The sequence below is a fragment of the Nicotiana attenuata genome, chromosome 1 (assembly GCF_001879085.1).
Source record: "Nicotiana attenuata strain UT chromosome 1, NIATTr2, whole genome shotgun sequence".
NCBI classification, from domain to species: domain Eukaryota; kingdom Viridiplantae; phylum Streptophyta; class Magnoliopsida; order Solanales; family Solanaceae; genus Nicotiana; species Nicotiana attenuata.
Genome location: NC_031989.1, coordinates 61150064 through 61164289, shown reverse-complemented (window position 1 = coordinate 61164289; position 14226 = coordinate 61150064). Strand labels below are relative to the sequence as shown.

General features: G+C 35.6%; 1 protein-coding gene and 1 non-coding gene across 7 annotated transcripts; one reads left to right on the top strand and one right to left on the bottom strand.

Moving 5' to 3' along the window:
- On the top strand, positions 204 to 274 carry TRNAG-GCC. Its single transcript has one exon. It is a non-coding gene; the product is annotated as a tRNA-Gly (tRNA).
- LOC109227420 (bet1-like SNARE 1-1) lies at positions 1221 to 4403 on the bottom strand. Of its 6 annotated transcripts, none has more exons than XM_019392609.1 (6): positions 4259 to 4403; positions 3997 to 4060; positions 2503 to 2641; positions 1755 to 1811; positions 1603 to 1662; positions 1221 to 1526 (listed from the first exon to the last, which is right to left on the bottom strand). In XM_019392609.1, the coding sequence occupies exons 2-6, from the start codon at positions 4008 to 4010 to the stop codon at positions 1437 to 1439; spliced, it is 360 nt and encodes a 119-aa protein (XP_019248154.1). In that variant the 5' UTR covers positions 4011 to 4060; positions 4259 to 4403; the 3' UTR covers positions 1221 to 1436. The 6 variants fall into 6 exon arrangements, with proteins under 6 accessions (XP_019248154.1, XP_019248129.1, XP_019248170.1 ...); XM_019392584.1 differs by having other exon boundaries at positions 2503 to 2650; positions 4259 to 4402; XM_019392625.1 differs by lacking the exon at positions 4259 to 4403 and adding an exon at positions 4185 to 4245.

Sequence of the window (14226 nt, the reverse complement as noted above, 5' to 3'; positions counted from 1 at the left end):
AAACTTAAAGATTTTTCCTCGGTAGCCTACTTTCAATTGGATGATACCAAATGCATTGATCGAGATAGTTTATTCGCACACGAGCTAGAACGAGGTTATTTACAGTCGACCCAAAACCTTTTAAATTTTGAGAAGGTACAAGAGATGATATTGTTAGAACTAACAGCAACATATCACTAGCGTGTACTCTGTTCAGTACCAATGCACCAGTGGTCTAGTGGTAGAATAGTACCCTGCCACGGTACAGACCCGGGTTCGATTCCCGGCTGGTGCAAGATTTCTTTTTTCATTTTTATCCCATTTTCAGTTTTGATACGGCCGGTTCCTCTCCCGATAAGTCTCCTCATTTTTTACGACTGCATTGAGCTAGCAGGAGCAGCTGGACAGGTGCAAAACATATTTTTTTTGGTCCAAACTTTCTTGGAACTAAAGCATGCAGAAAGTTGGAAGAACTGTATGCCATTCTTCTCCTTCTAAACGGAAACCTACAGAGGAAAGAATTTAGATCAACTCTAAAAGTAAAAGTTGAGTACACCAGTTTCCCCAGCCCCCCTCCCCATGTTTGCTCAACGAGAGAAGAAAAACAAAAAATCACCCTAGACCCTTTGCAAGTTGAAACCTGCCTATTGCGTCTGTGCCACGAATTCTGATTGTCTTAGTTTTTCGATAACAATGCCAATACTAACAAATAGAAGAAAAAATGAAAATGTGAACACACCCATATGTCAAAGCGGATGACTGAAAAATCTACATCGGGCTAAAACCTGATTCTACTTTACGAAAGAAAGATTTATAGGTCACATGTATAAACTGTGCAAAAGAGTATTTCCGCTATCATGTAATCTAACTGGTTGGGCGAGATACTCATTTTTCCTACGTATCATTACTTATTAGAAACAATTGCCTATAGTTAGTATAAAAGTGACATAATTGTAAAAATACCTTTTATCTCTTGAATACATAGAACTTCCAACAATCATCCAAGAAACCCTCCAGATACGCTGAAATTTGGACCAACTGTATTTTAAGTGACCGAATAAAACTTCGATTTCTAAGACTCCACTCCATATGGTTGATTAATTCATTGATGGACTTAAAATCAACCCCAGATCACAACACTCCACCAGGTACGAGGTGTGTAAAAGGGGCTGCGGAGAACTTTCCTTAATTTACCATCTTAAGAATGTCATTTGCTGTAGAAACAACAATAATTTTAGCTCTCTATCAACTTAGGTGCCTGAAATAAAATGTTTAACTGCATAGCACTGATATTCCATTTGACACACCGAAAAGCATCTGTTGCACCAAAACCATCTTTTACACAGACCCACAAATCACAAAATTCTTACATTGAGGAATTGGCAGCAGAATTTTGAGTAAAAACAGCATTTCTTTCTGCACACAAAACCACTACATATTCTAGTACACAATGCTAATTATCTAGTGAGATAGTATACCACCAAAAAGAGGACCACAAATGAGGCTACAAGTGTAAACATTCTTCGGCTTGATTTGGTCTCGAATACCTGAAAAGCAAAAAAGACAGTTCAGATTCTGCAATACAAGGCAAAGTTGGTTTACATATCGTCCAATATTACATACCATCTTAAATTTATCCATTGTTCCAGCCAAAACTCCCCTTGAAGAATCCATATCATTACCCTGAATAGCCATACAGGAAAAGATTGCGCACATTTTAGTAATACAACAAACATAAAAGCATGAGGTAAGTTACTTCATTGAAGTGTACTGACCATTCTGTCCAGCATCCTATTATGTGTCTCCACTTCCTCATGTATATCACCTGATAACTGGTGGATTTAAGGCTTCATCAGGACAAATCTAAAACTCTTCAAAAGTTCAAGATGCTCATTGCCAACAACACAGCAATGTTAGTTGATGCACACATATTGAATGATGATCCAGAAGAGAGAAAGAAACTTAGAAGAACTCAAATACTTAAGTTGCAACAAAAAGCAAAAACAGGTTTTCCAACCTAATGAATGACCACCATAGTTAAATATACATAACAATAAGTAAGTTGAGAAATGAGCTTTCTAAAGCATAAAAGGATATCTGAGAGTGTGCTCAATCTGGGATTTCACAAAAGATGTTCGAAAAATGGTGCACTAGTATGTTCCATTGAAAATTACTGAAAGATAAATATTTTTGACCTCCCAAAACCATCAGTTGTCTACTAACATTCCATGCCAAACATAGGAAATGAGCATATAAACAACTACATAGCATTGAGTAGACAAAAGGAATCTTCTCTTCAAGGGAGATGCTATATTTTACCCCATGAGAGATCAAATAGTTAGGCTCCATCTACTACTATTTATGAAAAAGTCTTCCCCCTTTGGAACCTCAATCACCCTTTAAGAGGGGTCTATAGTTCAAATACACAACAAAAAGGATGGTGCTTTTTTACCTGGCCAGTAAACATAGAAAATGAAACTTAAGCTGAATAAAACTAAAAGCTTCTACATGTGCAGGACTTACTCTTTTCAGCAGATTAACTCTATCTTGCAACCCGTCCATTGCTTTCTCATTCTCTTGTTCATCAATTTCATGTGAAGCATATGACGACGAAGCCCTTATACCACCTTCCTCAATTCCATCAAATAGTGCTGCTCTGTTGCTACGTTCCCTAAAATCAAGGACTGTTAAGCAATAGGAAGAGATGGGTGCAAATAAGAAAGTTCCTTTACAATTACAAGAACAAAAAGCAGCCCTGGTTATGAAGTCACCCCACCCCCAGTAGGTTAGCGCGGATAAAGGCTAGAAACAAAGTTGCCAGTTCAACTTTTTGGGGTTTTCTTGCCACTTCAAATTACCCCGGCCATGTAAAATATGAGAGTCTAAGGCTGCAACAGAAATGATAAAGTTCACCACCAAAGTTGGATGAAGCCTATAGTCCCATATTTACATCTCATCCTACATAAAAAGAGGATCAGGCACGGGGAACATACACATGCAATGCACAAGCAGGATATTGTCATAATACTTATTTTTATTTAAACGAAGAAGGATTAGGTCAAAATACTTCTTCATTTTTAACCGCAGAAGAGCAAATTTTGGTCCTAAACAATATACTAACTTAAAGCTTGTATCCATTCTACTTAATGTAATTGCTTTAGAAAACACATGATTTAGCAATTCAGATGGAAGAATGATAGTCCACACTAATAAAGCATTGGTAGGACGGGAATAAGATAAAATCAACTATGTGCCACCTAATTACACATTTTGAGGCTGTTTTTGAGGTCTAAATACTACCGAGGTCACATATATTTGCGTATAGTAGTGTCCATCCAGTGAACTAGCGTAAAATCGTACAAATAAACTGTGAAAGAGAACTAACAGGATTCTAAAACATACTGCAGAACACAGGAAGTATTCTTTAAACAAAAAAAAAGGAAAAGAGAGAGTCGTAAAGTATATAATAACGGCCATAATAATGTAATATCAACCTAGTTCACTGGTCATGCATGTCAAATATAGGTTTGAGATGAGATCAAATTGAGCAATATGGATAGTGAGGATTCATATAGCCGACCCCAACTTACTTGGGAATGAGTCATTAACACATTATTGTTGTAGTTTTTATGGTAATATCAAGATCCATGGTAGATGGAGAAATGCATCCTACTGTGCGTAAGTAGTGATATGCAATGGTTAAGCAGAAAAAAAGAGTACAGACTTGGGCTAGCATGTGGATATTCTGATTACCACAATATCAATCAAAGAACTACACCTCAATCCTAAACTAGTTAAGCCGGTTATATCAGATATGAATCCTCTGTATCTATGCAAGCCCATTTACCACAGTGTCATGGTAATTCAAAAAAAATTACCTGATCCTATTCTCGATATAAGAAAGGGTACCAAATGATTTAATCTATGCTATTAACATAATTAATGTGATGAATCAGATGATCTGCATGAAAAATCATTGATTAAGAGCAAAGACAGGATAAAGCTCGAAAAAAGAACCTTCGAGAATTCATGGCTAACAGAGATTGGAGGTCGCACTAGGAATGATGTGAAACTTCGAAACCTGTTAGCGAATTGCAACAATAGATCAAATAATTAGCCAAATCAGTGTATATATATATAATATCACGATTGTCAAAGCAACAACCCTAGGGTACAGATGCGAGAAATGAATTGAAAAATCATGCACAAAAATGAAGTACACAACGAATTATCGAAAACGAAGAATTTCAGATCTGCTGGAAATTTAGGTGGAAATTGCCTGCAGATGATCGCCAAAGAGAGACACTGTAGTTTTTGAAGGGTGAAATAGGACTCTAAAATCCTTTTGCTTATACCGGGAAGATTAGGAAAACCAAATGGATTTATCAGCCAATACTCCAAGCTGCCAGTTCTAATTAATACTTTATCAGTTTCCAAATATGTGACGACATTTAACTCTCTTATTTTCAATTTATTATGTGACCTAGTATAATTTAGCACATAATTTTTCAAATACTTTTAAAATTTATAATCTTAATATGCTACTCACTACAGCATTTGTATTGATATAAAAAAAAATTATATTTGTAATCTTAAATACGGCACAAAAATTTTGTGGTTAAAAGATAAAATTAAAATTTAAATATAAATATTTTCAAATATATGAATATGTGATTCTTTTTTAAATTAATTATAAGGTAATTATGTAACACAAACAAAAATGAATGAATGGAGTATTATTTAGAGAGTCAACTAGGACCACAACTTTATATTTATTATAAACATATTTTTAATAATTACATTTGTGATTTATAGTTGTACGTTTTATTCATAAATTTATATTACTGAATAATTAGTAATATTTGGGATTGAAGAAAGTAATGTTTTTAAGTATATAAATTATATTTTTTAAAATATAAAAATAACGACCGAATCGATCAAAACTTAGAAGGTTTTAACTCTGATATTTAGAACTCTTTTATTCTTTTTCAATGGAAAGAATAAATAGGAGTACCAATAAATGTAATCCTCATATTCAAAAAAATTTAAAGTGTTATAAATAGAATTTTATTTAAGGTGAATGTATATATTTTAGAGAGATTTTAGATTTTTTACTTTGTGGCTAAGTCACTTTCCCCCTATAGATAGAGGGGTCATTTTCCATTGTAATTCATCCCAAATCAATAAGAATTTTCTCTTTCTACTTTTCTCTGTAATACTCTTCTTCTTTTATTGTTTCATAACACGTTATCAGCACGAGACTCTAACCAATTGAGTAAAGACTTTGGGATACGTGCATGATGCTCAACTACATAATATTGAGCATAATGATTGTCAATTGTTCCATGAACTTCCTTCAGGAATAACTTCTGGATTTGAGGTAAGTATTTTTACCTTATTTTTCTCTTTTAAAATTCTTGAAATTCTATAATTTGATTTTAAATACAAGCAAGATAATAAATTTTGATTATAACTCTAATAGAGTTTGTAAGAAATTATAACCACCCGAAGTGGTAAAATTTCTATGTCTTTCTATGATCAAATTCATGTATGATTGTGAGCACAAGAAGTGGAAACCCGTCCCATTGAATTTGCTTCATTCTTGTTTCCTTAAGAGAATATGATAGCAATATGTGACAAGTCTGAAAGGAGACAAAATTATTATCGTAAAGGTATCAATGGTTGGGGATGTAGCAATTGACGAAATTACCATCGTCACCATTGTGGTAATGAGAACAATAAGAATTCTCAAAATAATCTTTCACTCTGTGAAACTAATATTTGTCATCTATTTGACATGAGATTTGCAAAGCACATATAGATGATTATGATCCATTCATGATGTGAATGTGACAATATGTGATTTATAAATACATATTCATTCTTGGAAGAATATGAACGTGCTAGTGGTGGTGAATATACCACACTCACATGTAGAAGGAGGTTTGAGATGAAATAAGAAAATAATTTCATTGGTATGGCATAAATGGTTACGATCACATACCTATTGTAATTATGCCAAAATATTATAGCAATGTGACTATTACATGGCAAAAGTAATAGAAGCAACATATCTTGCCCATAATGATTTTAACCATGACCATAATGGTATAACTTTCTCCTTGAAAGAAATATTCAACATATAGATGTTGATGAATATTTGGTACTACAAAGTTAATGAAAAGCTCTGGAAGAGTCAACTATGCTATTTTTTGGAGAAATAAAATTGATTACCTAAGGTATTGTATCGTAGTAAGTCTCTAAGAAACTTATTGAGTTTCTAAAGTATTCGCAAAAGTGGTTGATTATATTGAGACTATAAATAAAGGAAAGATTTAATATCTTCTATTACTACAACTTGTAGCGGGTAATATGTATGTGACAAGCTACCCGCTTTATTCTCCAGTTTGTACTACACAAATAAAAGAATGCTACAAAAAAGTAGAAGTTTATTGATATAAAAACCCATATCATAATCAACTTGGAGTTTATTGATAATTACACATGTCATGGTGTAAACCTGAAGTTTATCAATATTGATAATTTATCCAATTTTCATAATTGGTTTAGCCATGTTAATTAAAGTATGATGTGAAAAAAATAAAAGAGAATTCACATGGGTAAATATTAAAGAACTAGAAAGTTCTGTACGAATTCGCTTGTGTTGTTTGTTCTCATTAATTAATAGACCAACTAAAATTGGGATTGAATCCCATGAATGCTTGAAATATAAATGGTGAATATGGGCTCATTCACCAGCCATGTATACCACATAAGATGCATCTACGATATGGTTACATGTGTGATTATTATTAACCTGCAACATGGTGTTTGCGAGGTAACTTGCTCAATAATTTAATTTAGAGCATAATTTTTAGATTTTCTATTCAAGATAGTTCATCTTGATAAGTTGGTTTACATCACAATTGGTTTAGCAAAATAATTTTTTGAGTGCCTCCACTTAATAGCTAAACGATTTGTTATGAGAGCAAAGTTATCTATATTAGTTTGATATAGGTTATATATGAAAGTATATTACATTCTCCCTTCACAAGTGGTTCAGGGTCAGGAACCAAATAATTTCATCTTATTATATTGATGTGCGGTGTATATTTGATTAACACCATAATGCACAAAGATGGGTTCCCAAAATTGAGAAAGAAAGTTAGTTTTTGTAACATGAGGGGAGACAAGATAAACAGTTGAGAAAAATTTACGTGGAATAAATTATTATTTGTACATCTAGATCCTTGAATAAGATATTATGAACTTGAAGTTCATAAAAGGATAATCCATCTGTAATATATTGCAAAGCATGCCATATGTATTTGCGGACCAAAAGAAAGTAACTATATTCTCACTGCAAATGCTCCTATTAGAATAAGTCCAAGAAGGACAAAGTCTATGGTACGCTTAAAGCGTATAAACAAATCGATTTCAAATAAAATTCTTGATAAAGAAGATGAGAAAATGATCAAAATAATCATAATAAAGAGGCAAGTGATCTAGAAGATCACATGACATAATACTTCATAAAATCTCAAGAGAGGTTCAAGTACCTGAAATATGAATGAAGAAATCTCTATGTCATGTCTTTATGAAAAAAGGTGGTCGGAATCGATATAAAATATTCGTCGACGACATCTATGATAGCATTAAGTATATATGAGGATCTTAAGTCTGTCGAATACAGACACAAAAATATTAGTCAAATGGAAGAGACAAAATTCGAATAGAATTGGTTTCATGTATCTTATATGTCTGGCATGATAAAAATTTGATATAAATCTAAAGTCTATTTGTATGACTTATTTGACTATACTTATATGATAATCCCTGAAGGTTTTAAACTGCTTAAAGCATATACAATTCTTGGTCCTGAAGTACCACATGCTAAATTCAACTTGCGCACATATATATCTTGATATAACTATATCATGATAATGTGATAGCGAGAATTTTTACCTCTATGGAGATATTGAAAAGGTTATTCCACGACATTATATGAAGACATTACATATATACAAGAATGATGATTTCAAGGTGCAACATATTCATTCAAGTGATAATATGACTGATTTGTTCACTAAATCTCTACCGATGTTTACAAGATTGGGATGCGGAGGCTCAAGGATGTGAACTGATGCTTTCATCAGGGGGAGTTAATATGCGTTGTACTCTTTTTCCCTTACAAGGTTTTGTCCCACTGGGTTTTCCTTGTAAGGTTTTTAACGAGGCGGCCAAAAAGCATATTTCTAAACATGTGTATGCTTTTTCCTTCTCTAAACTGGATTTTATTTTATTCCTTAGGAGCTTGTACTTGATTAAGTTGGGCCTTAGCGAGTTGGATCATAGTTATTGCCAATTCGGTAGTGGTTTGCCCGTGGTCTTGCAACTCTTTATGAAGAAAGATCATGTTGGGATCACCATGCCGAACACTAGCTCGGGATTGCCAAGCTAAAGAAGTTTCCGCCATCTCACTAAGAATGTCACATCCCTCTGCATAAGGTGTTGTCATAAAATTGCCTCCGGCCAATTGATTGACCACACATTGGTTTGTAGTATTAATACCACGGTAGAAAGTTTGTTGGATCGTGTTGTCGGTCATATAATTGTTCGGACACTTCTTCACCATTGTCCAATACCGCTCCAAAATTTCATGCAACGGTTCATTAGGCTCTTGCTTGAAACCCAATATTTTATCCCTAAAAATATAACGATCCGACCGGTCGTTTCGAGAGTTATGGCCCCGTTCCCCCATTTTCTACTTCTTTTGTGTTCTTCAACTGTATTTTGACTTACCGGGTTAGTTGGTTTGGGTCCGGAGTGGTTTTGGAGTGAATTGAGACACTTAGTCTTTTATAAGAAGGTTTAAGTTGGAAGAGTTGATCGGATGTTGACTCATGTATAAACGAACTCGGATTTGAATTTGATGTTTCCGTTAGCTCCATTGGGTAATTTTGGACTTAGGAGCGCGTCCGGAATGTAATTTAGAGGTCCGTAGTAGAATTAGGCTTGAATTAGCGAAAATTAGAATTTTGGCAAATTTGGTCGGTAGTGAAAATTTTGATATCGTGGTCGGAATGGAATTCCGAAAGTTGGAATAGGTTCGTGGAGTCATTTTTGACTTGTATTCAAGATTTGAGGTCATTCGAAGTGGTTTAGCGAGTTTCGGCATCGTTTGTGGAATTCGGAAGTTTAGAAGTTCTTATGCTTGAATCTGAGTGTAATTTGGTATTTAGATGTTGTTTTGGTAATTCGAAGGTTCGAATAAGTTTATATGATGTTATTGGATAGGCTGGTATGATCGGTTGAGGTCCCGAGGGTCTCGGGTTAATTCGGGTGATTAACTGAACAAGTTTGGAAATTGGAGGAGTTGCTGAAGTTGGAACTCAGCTGTCATAACCGCACCTGCGGAGTGGGAGCTGATGACGTCCAAATCCACTACTAAAAAGTAAATGGACACGGTCGCATGCAAAATAATTTACCCAACTATGAGTCGGGGTCGAATCACACAGAGAACAATATGTAGGCGATTAGGAATGTAAGAGAATTATCACTTGTTATGCAATGCCAAACACTTAGAATCGGTTTTAGAAAAATTTTCTACCTAAATGCGGAAATGTAAACTAACCTAGAAAGCAAGTAAAATGATCAATGGCTACAAGTATGGATGCATCGAGAATTACACTCAAGTGACGATCCAGTGTATTTCACAATTTTACAAATATGAGCGAGTTTATGTTAATTAGCCACGGCTAAAAATTCTATATTAGCTTCTTCCAAAGACTAACAAGACTTCCTAATTGAATTATCCCAAAAACAATTAAGAGATTAAGCACACCCGAATATGGCTACAAGTAGTTCAATCCTATCCCTAGGTAGAATCTATAAAATGAGGGTTAAAGCCTCAAGTTCTTGTTAATTAATCTTTTCCAACCCCAAATAATCTTTTCCAAAATTAATTCGGAGTTAATGGGCAAGTTATAGGGTTAGTTAATCCCTTTGGAAACATTAAAGAACAAGAATAATTATAATAACAATAACTCACTTCATAAAAGGATAAAAATCATTCAATACATAAGCACAACAAGGTATTTAATCCAAACTTTAAATATGAATATTTCCATAAACAAGATTCAAGTGTTGGATAAAATACTACACACTTAGATATACAATACAAAGCAAGGAAATAAAGAAACAAACATAAATGGGTAAGAAAGTCTCAACCAAAAGCTCCAAATCTTCAAGACCAAAGTGCGTGTGCAAACCCTAGCTTCCAACCTTGTTCTCTCTAGTCTTAGAGACTGAAAATAAGCCAAAGATCTTTTACAAATGAGCTGGTTTGGTATTAAAGGGTTTGGGGCCAAAAAAATGTGAAGTTACAGAAGTGCCCAGAACTGAAGCACGATTTTCGCATTTGCGAACAAAAGTTCGCAATTGCGAACTATGGCTACACTGTTTACTTTTGCATTTGCGAAGAGGACTTCGCATTTGAGAAGGTTGACTATGCGAAGTCTTCTTCGCATTTGCGAAGACTGTCTGATTTGCCTTCCTTCGCAATTGCGATACACTTCTCGCAATTCCTATCACTGAGATCTTAGCAATTCCCAGGTTTATGTCGCATTTGCGACAACTGAAGCCCTTTTCCAGATTTTCCTCTTTTTAGCTTTTTTTTGACTCGTTTCACTTGGTTTTCTCAAGAACCTGTAATATAGAAGTAAATGTCATTAAACACGTGATTTTATCACTCAAACATAGCAAAAATATAGGCTTAAAGACAAGATAAGTTGGTAAAATACCAACTTATCAAACCCCCAAACTTAAACTATTGCTTGTCCTCAAGCAATGAAAGCGACAAAATCTCCTCCCAAGTATTTAACTCAACATTGCATCCTTAACATGCCAAGCCAAAAAGGTCCATTATAAGCACAAACGCATGACTTCGATTGGTACCAACAATTTAAACCAACGCATATGAATTGCCGAACACTTTTCATGAACTTCATTACATTTCAAGTGCTCAAGCACTATGCAAATCAAAGTAGCAAATCAAGTCATGACACTAAAGCTTCAAAATTTGCCTCTCTATCACAATTATCTCTCTTTGGTCATTCCTTCCAATTGAAAATGGGATCAAATTCACAACTCAAATCTCATGTGCCCTCACATTTATGAGAGAATCCCACACTTATAAGTCTTAATTCAAAACAAAAAATGGGATATCAAATGGAAAGAATTAACTCTCTCTCACAAAGATGTTTAAACGCATACAAGTAGTACCATAAGCTTTTCCTTCATGTATTTCTCCACTAATGTAAACAACTTGGTTCAAAATCAATTAGGACTTAAAGGGTTGTAGTTTAGGCTTTTCGTTAAGGTAGGGCACAGTTTTGGTTAGAGTGACTCAAAACCTCCCCAAGCACTACAAAATTTACAATCAAAGTCCACTTCCTTCAGAAACATTCTCCATCCTTTCTTCACCTTTCATTCCACACCTAATCTTCCCTTTATTCACAACTTCTTATCATTTTTTTTTTCTTCCTTCCTTTTCAAAATCAAGGAAGGTTTCACTTTTTATCATTTTTTTTTTCTACCTTCCACCTTTTAAACAACTTCCATATCACAACTTTTCCAACCTTCACCCCCAAAATTAGTCTTTTAGCCTATGTTTACACTTTCAAAGTACTTAGGGAGGTAGGGTACCAAAAGCTAGATCAAGAAAGAACAAAGGATTAAAGCTTGTAACATCGTTGCCAAAGAACAAGGTTAAAGGCTCAAAATGGGTTAACTAGGGAAAATATTCAAGGGTAGGAAATTTAAGGCACAATAGCGGTCCAAGGAAGGCCTAATATCATTTTCAAACCAAGTCAGTCTATGATTTCGCCTTGAAGCACATTCCGGGCAAGTTCAAGACTACAAGTAATGCAAAAAAACTCACAATAAATCTCACCACAAATGGCACATGAACACTCAAGTGGAATGCAAATCTAAAATCCAATTGAAACCAATGACTCAGAGAGGTTACATATAGCATAGGAAGCTATTTAGTGAATCAAAGAGCCAAAATTTGAGTCTAAAAGTCATGACATCTTTACTTCAATTATTTTTCTTTTTCAACAACCAAAAATCCATATACCGAGGTTTAAATCATGTTGGTACCAAGCAAGCCACAACTTGGTCAATGGACACAAACCCCAACTCAAACCATTTATTTTTCCTAAATTAACATAGCTATATCTAAACTACAAGACTAATTCCCTTAAGAAAGTTGTCAATCTATCCATCATCGGGAAAAGTCGACAAAAATTTACTAACAATTACCAGTTAAGGAAGAAAATTGGCATCCTTGGAAAAAGAACTGTGGTACAAAGAAAACCAAGGATATCACCACTAACATAAAACATACTATATATATAAAAAAGAAAAGAAAAAAATTAGAAGCTAATAACCAAAATTAAGAAGCTAATAAACATAATAATATCACACATCACATGAAAATACAATAACCACAAAATGAAATCAACCAAAGTGCCAATCTACACAGTTATCCACATTTATACAAAAACAACAGTTATACAAGAAGCCACCCCCAACTAAAGATGTTGTAATGTCCCCATTTGCAACTAAACATGATAGAGTAAAATGGTGGAAAGTGCTCCCTGAATACTGCATCAGGCGTTCTCCTCGTTGTCTGACTTAGAGGCATCCTCCTCTCTTTCTTCCTCGGATCAATGAACAGGAACATCATCATCATCTACCGGCGTGGTCGATGGCATCGGGTCTTGAGGCTTTAGGACTTTCCACAGCCCCTTTACACCCTTCCACATGCGGGTAAAGAATTTGTCTCTTTTCTTCATCTAGGTGTGTGCCTTTTCTAGAGTGCCATGAGAACTGCTCAACTCACCATGCGCCTTGGCCAGCTCAGTGTATGCCTTCTCCAGCGTCTTAAGGTGATCCCCCTACTTCCTCTGATCATCAAGGTATTTTTGAAACTCTTTCTTTAAAATGTATGCAGGTCCCTCAGATGTTTCCCCAGGTCCCTGTGGAAGGCCAGCTACTAGCTCGCGAATTACCCGCATCTCCTCACTAAGCACATCAAATGGTCCTCTGGCAGAAGATGATGGCTGACTACTCTGATCAACCTGAGAAGAAGACACCAGATATCTCTTTTTGCTCTTCACAGCGCCGCCCTCTCCTCTTTTCTTCAATGGATTTAGAGGCTTTCCCGGCTCTATCCAGTTGTCTCCCGGAGCTTCTTCCACACCAGCAAGTTGGCACAGCTCAGTGATATGCGATGGGAATATCAATGATGTACTATTCTGGATCACATACTCCCTCATTTCATTGATGAAGATTTCACCAACATTCAGCTGAATACCATCAAGGATGTAGGCTATCATTTGAGCTCTTGTAACCGGTACATTCCATATGTTCGACACAGGGGAGATACGACTGCATATGATGGCCAGCCATATCTTGTTTCGGTAGTGAACTCTCTGGATGTGATCCCCCTCTTCTCAACTGCCCATAGAACATTCGCACCCGAGCATAATTTAGACACCAACCACTCCCCTGAGGCACAATCTTTTGCACGGAATGGGGCCATGTCGTGGTCTGGCAGATGATACACTTGATTCACAGCTTCAGCTCCAAAGTGCACCATTTTGCCGCGAATTCTCATCTTGGGCTTCCTTAACCTGATAGCTGGGAGGTTTGCATAAAATTCCCTCACCCATTGCTCATTTGCTCGGCAAGGTTGAGGGGCAAAATAGTTCCATCCCATAGTTATCAGCCTTTGATAGAACTCGGGAAGACGTTCCTAGACGTTGTCTAGCAGTATACCACTCTCTGGGAGCACCTTTTTGGAGATCAGGTCAGCAAAGTACCGTTCTTGGCATTCCAATGACAAGAACCGGTGTTGGTCATAATTCTGCTCAGCTTCCAAGGGGTTGTCATTTGCGGATCCTTCAGAGTTAGAGCTCATTTTCAATTATAGTACCTGTCAACAAATGATAGGAGTGAAAACATGGTATGACTATGAAGAATAGTGCAAAATGAATCAAATATGCCAAAGGAATGATCAGACAGTCGAAACCCAGCCTTAGAAAAAATTTCAGAATTTTGAGATTTTGAACTGTCTGCTCTCTGATGTAGCAAATCCCAAAAAAAATTCGCAATTGCGAAGTTATCAGAGGTGCCCAGTTATGGGAATTGCGAAGAAATCTTCGCAATTGCGAAGGTCTC